General features: G+C 38.4%; 1 protein-coding gene across 6 annotated transcripts in view; it reads left to right on the top strand.

The window, feature by feature from the left end:
• Positions 1–10,648, top strand: part of PATJ (PATJ crumbs cell polarity complex component) — a 441,042-nt gene that overhangs the window by 65,018 nt on the left and 365,376 nt on the right. For all 6 annotated transcript variants that reach the window (XM_017877225.1, XM_017877223.1, XM_017877224.1 and 3 more), the window contains exons 12-14: positions 3,030–3,176; positions 7,190–7,266; positions 10,183–10,239. In XM_017877225.1, coding sequence (XP_017732714.1) covers positions 3,030–3,176; positions 7,190–7,266; positions 10,183–10,239 — 281 coding nt within the window. The remainder of the gene's footprint in view (positions 1–3,029; positions 3,177–7,189; positions 7,267–10,182; positions 10,240–10,648) is intronic.

The following is a 10,648-nucleotide window of genomic DNA, read 5'->3' as shown; positions in this document are numbered from 1 at the left end:
CCTTAACATTTTTTCCTTCATTTCAACTTTGGTGAATCTGACAATTATGTGTCTTGTGGTTGCTCTTCTTGAAGAGTATCTTTGTGGCATTCTCTGTATTTCCTGAATTTGAATGTTGGCCTGCCTTGCCAGGTTGGGGAAGTTCTCCTGGATAATATCCTGAAGAGTGTTTTCCAACTTGGTTCCATTCTCTCCGTCACTTTCAGGTACTCCAATCAGATGTAGATTTGGTCTTTTCACATAGTCCCATATTTCTTGGAGGCTTTGTTTGTTTCTTTTTACTCTTTTTTCTCTAAATTTCTCTTGCTTCATTTCATTTACGTGATCTTCAATCATTGATACCCTTTCTTCCATTTGATCAAATCGGCTACTGAAGCTTGTGCATTCGTCACGTAGTTCTCGTGCCAAGGTTTTCAGCTCATTTAAAGTCATTTAAAGTCTTCTCTACACTGTTCATTCTAGTTAGCCATTCTTCTAATCTTTTTTCAAGGTTTTTAGCTTCCTTGTGATGGGTTCGAATGTCCTCCTTTAACTCGGAGAAGTTATTACCTTTCTTCTGCGATCTTCTGAAGCCTCCTCCTGTCAGCTCGTGAAAGTCATTCTCCGTCCAGCTTTGTTCCATTGCTGGCAAAGAGCTGCGATCCTTTGGAGAAAGAAGAAGACGCACTCTGTTTTAGAGTTTTCAGCTTTTCGGCTCTGTTTTTTCCCCATCTGTATGGTTTTAGCTCCCTTTGGTCTTTGATGATGGTGACCTACGGATGGTGTTTTGGTGTGGATATCCTTTTTGTTTATGTTGATGCTATTCCTTTCGATTGTTAGTTTTCCTTCTAACAGTCAGGACCCTCAGCTGCAGGTCTGCTGGAGTTTTCTGGACGTCCACTCCAGACCCTGTTTGCCTGGGTATCACCAGTGGAGGCTGCAGAGCAGCAAATATTGCAGAACAGTAAATATTGCTGCCTAATCCTTCCTCTGGAAGCTTTGTCTCCAAGGGGCACCCAGCCGTATGAGGTTTCACTTGGCCCCTACTGGGAGATGTCTCCCAGTTAGGCTACTCGGGAGTCAGGGACCCACTTGAGGAGGCAGTCTCTCTGTTCTCAGATCTCAAACTCCGTGCTGGGAGAACCACTGCTCTCTTCACAGCTGTCATACAGGGACTTTTAAGTCTGCAGACGTTTCCGCTGCGTTTTGTTCAGCTATGCCCTGCCCCCAGAGGTGGAGTCTATAGAGACAGGCAGGCCTTGTTGAGCTGCAGTGGGCTCCACCCAGTTCGAGCTTCCCGGTCGCTTTGTTTACCTTTGTTTACCCGGTCGCTGAGTCAAAACTCAGCAATGGCGGACGTCTCTCCTGCAGCCTCGCTGCCACCCTGCAGTTCAATCTCAGACTGCTGTGCTAGCAGTGAGCAAGGCTCTGTGGGCGTGGGACCCGCCAAGCCAGGCATGGGATTTAATCTCCCGGTGTGCCATTTGCTAAGACCGTTGGAAAAGTGCAGTATTACGGCAGGAGTGTCCTGATTTTCCAGGTAGTGTCAGTCACGGCTTCCCTTGGCTAGGAAAGGGAACTCCCTGACCCCTGTGCTTCCTGGGTGAGGCGATGCCCCGCCTTCCTTCAGCTTACACTCCGTGGGCTGCACCCACTGTCCAACCAGTCCCAGTGAGATGAACCCAGTACCTCAGTTGAAAATGCAGAAGTCACCTGTCTTCTGTGTCACTCACCCTGGGAGCTGAAGACTGGAGCTGTTCCTATTTGGCCACTTGGAATCCTTCCCTATAATGGTGTTTAATAGCTCTGAAAGAGCTCTTGGCTTCAGTTTACCACACCAACTGAATGTAGGGATACCCAGTATCTGTGAATGAGCAATTCTTGATTCTTGTGTCTCAACCTCCCCAGTGGCTGGGATTACAGGTGTGCGCCATCATGCCCGCCTAATTTTTGTAGTTTTAGTAGAGATAGGGTTTCACCATGTTGGCCAGGCTGGTCTTGAACATGTGACCTCAAGTGATCCACCTGCCTTGACTTCCCAAAGTGCTGGAATTACAGGCGTGAGCCACCGTGCCTGGCCTTTATCATTTTTTATAAGAATACTTTATAAGTGATGTGTAATTATTTAAAACACAATGTGGAATCACTCTTATGCAACTTATGGTTGAGAGTGAAAACTTGAGTAACTCCTATGTTTTTTTTAAAAAACAGGGTCTTGCTCTGTCACCTAGGCTGTAGTATAGTGACGCAATCATAGCTCACTGCAGCCTCAAACTCCTGGGCTCAGAAAATCCTCCCACCTCAGCCTCCCAAGTAGCTAGGACTACAGGTGCACGTCACCATGTCTGGCTAATTTTTAAAGAAGATTTTTTGTTTGGGAGTAGAGATTGGGTCTCACTAAGTTGCCCTGGCTGGTCTCAAACTTCTGGCCTGATGTGATCCTCCCACCTTGACCTCCCAAAGCACTAGGACTATAGTCATGAGCCACTGCTCCTTTCCAGTTCCTCTATTATTTTACTTAGCTCAATTTAGCAAAATGAGGAATCTCTACACCAAGGGGAATTCTTTCTAACTCCCTTCTAAGTAATAAGGTTACCTGTATAGGCTTGTTTGTCAGCGTCATGATGATGTCATGCCAGAACATAGGAGAGCCCATAGCAATTGGTCCAGCTATTCTGCAGGTCTTGCTTCCTGCCCACCAGAACAGTAAGAGCTTAGGACTTTAGCATTTTTTTTTCCAAGGATATATTGAAAAGCATCTAACCCCTTCTTTGTCATTGACTTTACCTTGCTTTTCTCTTCTCATTGTTTAGTTCCTTATTCTTTTCAATGCTATTAACAAGTTCATTTTTTAAGGAATTGATTGGTTATCTATTACACATGGCATTTTGGGTTTAAGGAATCATATGTGTAAGTTATCTCAGATTTAATAAGGTCGTGAAATGGGAGAACAGGAGTAAAATATGCTCACTTAAATATAGTCCTCAACAACTAATAATTCAAGTTAGCATTTAAAAAAATTTTTTTTAATATATATTTTTTTGTTTTAGGAACTGTTGTTGAACCACCCAAACCACCAGCTCTCTTTCTAACTGGAGCAGTGGAAACTGAAACTAATGTGGATGGTGAACAGGAGGAAATTAAAGAAAGAATGGATAATTTAAAAAATGACAACATACAAGCCTTAGAAAAATTGGGTAGGCACAAAGCATTCACTTTGCAATAACAGACTTCTTCATTTGTTAATCATTTTCTCTCTTTATATTTAATATAATGTGAGAAATCTTACAGGCATTTTGGAGATATAAAATAGGATATTGTTAATATCAACATCTTTTTTTTGAGATGGAGTTTTTTTTTCCTTTTATTTTTTATTATACTTTAAGTTCTAGGGTACATGTGCACAACGTGCAGGTTTGTTACATATGTATACATGTGCCATGTTGGTGTGCTGTACCCGTTAACTTGTCATTTACATTAGGTATTTCTCCTAATGCTCTCTCTCCCCGCTCCCCCCACCCCATGACAGACCCTGAGATGGAGTTTCATTCTTGTTGCCCAGGCTGGAGTGCAGTGGCATGGCTTACTGTAACCTCCACCTCCTGGGTTCAAGTGATTCTCCTGCCTCAGCCTCCCGAGTGTAGCTGGGATTACAGGTGCATGCCACCACACCGGGCTAATTTTTGTGTTTTTAGTAGAGATGGGGTTTCACCATATTGGCCAGGCTGGTCTTGAACTCCTGGCCTCAACTGATCTGCCTGCCAGGGCCTCCCAAAGTGTTGGGATTACAGGTGTGAGCCACCGTGCCCAGCCAATATCAACATTTTAATGTTGTGACAGTTGGAGACCAAGCTCTTGTTTAATTTTTCGTTACTTATGTTAATTTTTTAATTTTATTTTAATTTTTGTAGAAATGGGGTCTCACTGTGTTGTCCAGGCTGGTTTCAAACTCCTGACCTGAAGCCATCCTCCCACCTTGGCCCCCCAGAGTGCTGAGATTATAGGGGGGAACCACCTTAGCTTTTATATTATCATTGATATGTCTATATTCTATAGATTATTGCTGTTTATACACATATAGCATGTTTCTTTTTCATTATACATGTTTTATTATAAAATTAATAATGTATACATTTCTATAAGTTGCATTGAATTGCCAAGCTGTTATACATTTATTCTTTAATTTTTTTAAATTGATTTGCAGCTTTGTCCTTTTACTTTGTATTTTGATACCTTAGCTATTATAGTGGACTGTACTCTCCAAGTTCATTGAGTAACAGTTGCACACAGTTCCCTGCATAAAAGTGCCCAGGAAAGTCTCGCCAGCTAAATGAAACTCCTTGAGTAATTAACACCGTCCATGTTCCTGAGAAGTTTTGGCTTTTGGCTTTATCTTGTCTCAGGTCAGGAAAGAATAGCTTATGATTTGGAAATTTACCTTGTTCTTTTTGACTAAAGTAGATTGCAGTTTATCTTTGCAAATCTGAATTGAGCTCAGATTTTCAGTAAAAAGTCAGATGCAAATCGAGTACATTCTGAAATTCGATATAGTTTTAGAAATATTTTTTCCATAATAAATGTTCCTTTTTTTATTATTGTAATGACAAGACAAAGCTTTTCATATCATCATTACACTAACGCTAGGGATAACAATACTTTTCTGTTTTTTTTTTTTTTTTTTTTTTGAGATGGAGTCTTGCTCTGTCGCCCAGGCTGGAGTGCAGTGGCGCGATCTCAGCTCACTGCAAGCTCCGCCTTCCGGGTTTACGCCATTCTCCTGCCTCAGCCTCCCGAGTAGCTGGGACTACAGGCACCTGCCACCTCGCCCGGCTAGTTTTTTGTATTTTTTAGTAGAGACGGGGTTTCACCGTGTTAGCCAGGATGGTCTCGATCTTCTGACCTCGTGATCCGCCCGTCTCGGCCTCCCAAAGTGCTGGGATTACAGGCTTGAGCCACCGCGCCCGGCCAACAATACTTTTCTATTTTAAATGCTACCTGACGTTTAGAAAACATTATATACTAAGCTTGGCATAACTGGGCATGCTTAATAAAATAAATGATAAAACATTCAATTTTTTTTTTACTAATCAAAGTGCCTAATTTTATACAATTTGCACTCAATTTTTAATGTTAGTAGTAGAAACAATGAAATTATTTTACTTCTTGATACTTGAGACTTTAACTCTAAAACATGCACTACAAGATTTTCATCATCAGTGTGACGGTCTTGGCATCTTATATACTATGTTCCCATTTAAAATTAAGTCCTACTTGCTAAAATGAAAACAGGTAAAGACAGTGAACAGATGGTTCACAAAAGAGGAATACAAAAAGCTAATAACAACACTGACATATCAACTTCATTTGTAATGAAAGAAATACAAATTTTAAAAATGACATACCGTTTTTTAGTTATATTTGCAAAAATTAAAGAGTATACCTACAATTGACCAGGAAGTATCAGTTTTAGAAATATTTTATGTGTGCTATTTGAATCAACTTCACTACATTTTTTTTCTTCTTGCGTATGTGTAATTTTAGCTTTAGAGTAAAACCAAAATCTACTAACTGCTGTGAGGTTAACTCTCTTTTTGCCTTTGGAATAATTGTTTCAGATCATCATGTTATTCATTTTTTGATCATTTTGTGTAGCCTAGGATTTATTGAGCTGCTGAAAGTGTATCTCTTTTCTCTAGCACTTAGGCCTTTGTACTGTGGTTTAAAACACATGATTGTGTTTTTGTTGTACAACTGAAAGGTAAAAATATAGTCAAAAGAATTGCTGGTGAAATGTCAACATTATTTTGTACATTTATATTAACTGTCATATGAGAGCCATGTTTTTAAGCTTAGAATTCAACAGATAAATTGCAAATTTTGTTCAGATTTGTTTACCAGATAAGAAATTACTGCCTAGAAGAAATTTATAAGGCAAGATGTTAGAACTCTTAATGTAATTTCTTAAGGAAATACTAACAGGAATAGGCACAAAGGTGCAGAGCCCAAATGAATTTGATTTTTTGTTTTTAATAGGATCTTTGGTTAGCTATCCCCTAAATGTAATCTAGCATAGCAATTAATATAGTTATTTCACGGGTGTTCTTTTATAAATGTAGTAATTTAAGTTCTTTAGTGTTCATTAGTGTTAGTCGCTGATTTTTGAGGTTAGCCTGTTTCGCTTAATGATTTGTATTATGTAATTGAACATTATATGCTTATCCAAGATAAGCTGTCCATGCTGAAGACTGAGAGAGCTGATACTGCAAGTTACATTTGATTTTAGGCAGATGGTTATATCAGTTGTCATAACTGTTCTGTGACTTGTTTGATCTTAAGACGATATTGAGACAGTTTTTCTTTAAGTTAAAAAACATAGAAGTTTGTTTATTTTCTGCTACTGCTATGGGTATAAGTTGTAACTTCAGTTTTAGTACTTTGACTTTTGCCTGTTAGACATTATTCATGCTTTGCACTATGCACTGAGCTTCTGCCTACAGTCATGTGGAGGACAGGCAAGACACTTAAAATCTGTTTTGGCTCTATAAAATTATGCAACACAGACAGTATTACACTCAAGTAAGAAAGTCATAAAGATACAAATATCTTAATAACCAAGCAACAAAAGACTAGTGTGAAACCAAAGTTTCTATTGTATTAAAGCTCATGGAACTTTAACTGAATTAAACCAGACAAGCCTTTATAGCTACCTATGTGAAAAGTCTGATTGTATTGTGTTGATATGTGCTGCTGATAGTAAAGATACTTGATAAGTTTTTACTCTTCTAGTGGGCAGCTGGAATGGAACTACTTTGAAGTGATTAACATTTAAATTAAATCCTTCTATGTCCTAATGTATTATAAAGCAAAGCCAAATGCATTTTACTTGTAAACTATAGGATGTTTACATATAAACTGTATATAATTTAAATTTCATGTATAACTCATCATGTCCTCTTTCCTTTAAAATATCCCTTAACAACAAAAGCTCCTTCATAATTTGGTCACAGCTGGTCTTTACATTTTATGTTAGTTTTATAAGTCACCTCTGATTTACTTTACCTAGTAGACCTAAGTTAATGCATTTTCCTTTTTATTCATTTCCCCTTTACTTACTGAAACTGGACTGTTATTGAAGAATTTAGCAGTTAAGTGTGTTTGGCTCACAGTAGTTTCAACCTTCTCTCTCTCTCTCTCTTTTTTTAATATCCAGAAAAAGCCCCAGACTCTCCAGAAAATGAGCTGAAATCCAGATGGGAAAACCTATTGGGTTCTGATTATGAAGTAATGGTATGTTAAAATGCTCTAATAAAAAACACTCATGTCTCATTTCACATCAAGTTTCTAACACTACAGTCCAAAGAAATGGGAGAGTCAAAGAATAGCCAGCTTGCCTTTATTTTTCCTTCCTGCCTTTCTTCCCTATTGGATCAATCAGTTGATTTTTTCCCCCATCTTTAGCATTTTAAGCTGTAAGGATAATTAAGGACTGCACACAAACTTCAGTGAAAATTAGCAGACACTCAGTTCATGTTGAAACCATTTAAGTCGACAATAGACAGAAAACTGTTAGGAGAGAGAGGGCTTGCCTTTAAATTTATAACCTATATCAGCTGCTTAAAATTGCTGGCATTTTTATGATTGCTTTTATGATCTGTTTGTTTTACTGTACACTGAAAGGACTGTGGGTATTAGTCCTGTGTTTCACAAAGAATCTTACAGTTTTATGTGAAAAATGAAAGAATGATTATCAAATGTATTTGGAAGAACAGGAAGTAATTTAGGTTAGGTATAAGTTTATAGTACCAGTCTAATGGTCCATTAGACTTCCTTTCTCCTGCTATTAGATTCATTGAGTAAGGGATTGATTACATTTCCCCAAATGAATCCACATGAAGGCAGAAAGTTGTGCTTAGACAAGCCTCTACAGTGTTCACTAAATGCATTAGTAAAAAAAATATTCTTTTAAATTTCTACTCTCATTCACATTTTCTTACATATGTTTATTATTAGTACTTGTTGGCTGGTTGGAGATTTAAAAAATCATTTTGGTTTAGATTACCTAGCCACTGTCTGTTGTCACAAAATTTTCAGTGTCATTAAGATGAGTCAATACAATTGACAGTTTCTCTTGGTAACTTTATGCCTGTGTGTCAGTTCTCCCGAGCTGCTGTTTCTTTGCTTCATAGATTTCAAATATGGTTATTAGGCTATTACCTAGCAAATGGCCTTTCCTACTTATCTTAGTGGTTTGATATTCAAAGGAATTTGCTGTACCAGTATTTACAAATGGCCAGTTTTATGACGGACTCTTTTTTTGTTAAAAAACATTTTTTTGGCCACGTGGGGTAGCTCACATGTGTAATCCCAGCACTTTGGGAGGCCGAGATGGGTGGATCACTCGAGATCGGGAGTTTAAAACCAGCCTGGCCAACATGGCAAAACCTTGTATCTACTCAAAATACAAAAATTAGCTGGGTGTGATAGTGGGCACCTGTAATCCCAGCTACTCGGGAGGCTGAGGCAGGAGAATCGCTTAACCCAGGAGGCGGACGTTGTGGTGAGCCGAGATTGTGCCACTGCACTGCAGCTGGGCGAAAGAGGGAGCCTCCACCTCAAAAACAAAAACAAAAAACCAAAAAACAAAAAATGATTTTTTGAGAGACAGGTTCTTGCTTTGTTGCCCAGACTGGAATGCAGTGGTACAATCATAGTTCACTGCAGCTTCAACTTCCTGGGCTCAAGCGATCCTCCCACCTCAGCCTCCTGACTGACTGGGACTGCAAGCATGAGCCACCATGCTCACCTAATTTTTCAATTTTTTTTTTTAGAGATGGTGTCTCACTGTGTTGCCCAGTGTGGTCTCGAACTCCTGGGCTCAAGTGATCCACCCTCCTTGGCCTCCCAAAGTTCTGGGATTACAAACATGAGCCACTGCCAGCCTTCTGTTAAAATTTTATTCTCCTTATAACTAAACTTTTAAATTTCATTTATTTATTCCATGGTGAGGTCATAACAGACAAATTATAAAGAGGAGACAGAATTTGAAGTTGGAAATTTAAAGTGATAGCTATCCATTCAAAGTTGTAGCATCTTGTACCGAGGAATAGTTGGCAGAAAGAAGCCAGGCATGATGGAGAGTGAATGAATGCATGTACTCCAATATTTCTTATATCATTTTCTTCCAGAATCTGCTTATCTGAAATGCGGTATTTTCAGAAGCTGTAGTTGGGTCATTGTTTAACTTATCCCTTCCTGCCAGATGCATCATATTTTATTAACAAGTTACAGATGCAAATCATCAGTAACATACTTTTGCTTGCAAGGAATTCATTTCTGTGGATGTCCACCATTGAAGCTTAGAATAGTTTTAGGCCAGGATTAAAAGCTTTAAGTATTCCATGAGCTTTCCACCAGGGACCAGGTCTTTCTGTTTGTGTCTTTGCCAGCTATTTCTCCCGGGGAAATGGTTTGAGCTTGTTGTGGAAAGTCAGATGCTTTAGTTTTTCCAAACACATCTGACTTTACTGACCTTGCAAATTTTGTTTTGAGGCTTGGATTTGAAAGTAAAATGGCCATATTCTTGATTTTGTCAAAAGAGTAAAATTTTTATGCATTTAGCATAATGGAGGATTATATTAAAATTTTAGGGATCATGGATTTTAAAAAATAGTATGGGGGAAGGGGGGAGGGATGGCATTGGGAGTTATACCTGATGTAAATGACGAGTTGATGGGTGCTGACGAGTTGATGGGTGCAACACACCAACATGGCACAAGTATACATAAACCTGCATGTTGTGCCCATGTACCCTAGAACTTAAAAAAAAAAAAAAAAAACCCAGGCAGGACATAACCATATGAGATGATATACAAGTAATCTATAAACCTCTTTATAACCAAATAAAAACATATTTGGCATGCCATTTAGGTATTAAAAAAATAGTATATATATTTGCCCATCACCTACTGTTCAATTTATGCAATTTAGGAAAAAAGATTGTTGTGGAGAACAACAACAAAAAAAGTCAAATATACTCTGAAATTTCACATTATGTGTTATAGATTTAAAAAATCTAAGAAAGGTGTTAGAATGTAAGTCAAATAGAGTTATCAATATATAGGTTTTACAGATATTTTCAGAAAATGTAGGAAGAAATACAGTTATGTTTTTATAAATACTGGAAATTTTTTTTTGTAAATTTAGGTTGCTACTTTGGACACACAGATTGCAGATGATGCTGAGTTACAGAAATATTCAAAGGTAAGCATTTTTTATAACAAAGTTAACAGTTTTTTTTTTTTTTAAGAGATAGGGTCTCACTATGTTGTCCAGGTTGGTCTCAAACTTACAGGCTGAAGTGATCCTCCTGTGTTTGCCTCCCAAAGTGTTGGGATTACAGGTGGAGCCACTGAACTCTGTCCATTTTTCATAGTTTGAAGAACTTTCTTTACATTCCTGCTGAAGAAACTAAATTAGTGCCGTGACCTAAAGCTTCCAGAATTCAGTCTTGCATGTTTCTTGGAAATGTGATGGGTCTCACTGTTATGAAAGATGATGCTTGGGAAGAAGATGGGATCCCTGTGTCAATGTCCAGAAGCCAAAACCTAGGTTTGACTCCTTTGCCCACATTAGATGTAGTATGCAGAGTAACATTGTGCAGTGTGTGTTA

The sequence above is a fragment of the Rhinopithecus bieti genome, unplaced genomic scaffold (genome assembly GCF_001698545.2).
Source record: "Rhinopithecus bieti isolate Rb0 unplaced genomic scaffold, ASM169854v2 scaffold_6380, whole genome shotgun sequence".
NCBI classification, from domain to species: domain Eukaryota; kingdom Metazoa; phylum Chordata; class Mammalia; order Primates; family Cercopithecidae; genus Rhinopithecus; species Rhinopithecus bieti.
Note: the sequence above shows the minus strand (reverse complement) of the source record. Positions and strands in the feature narration are given on the sequence as shown.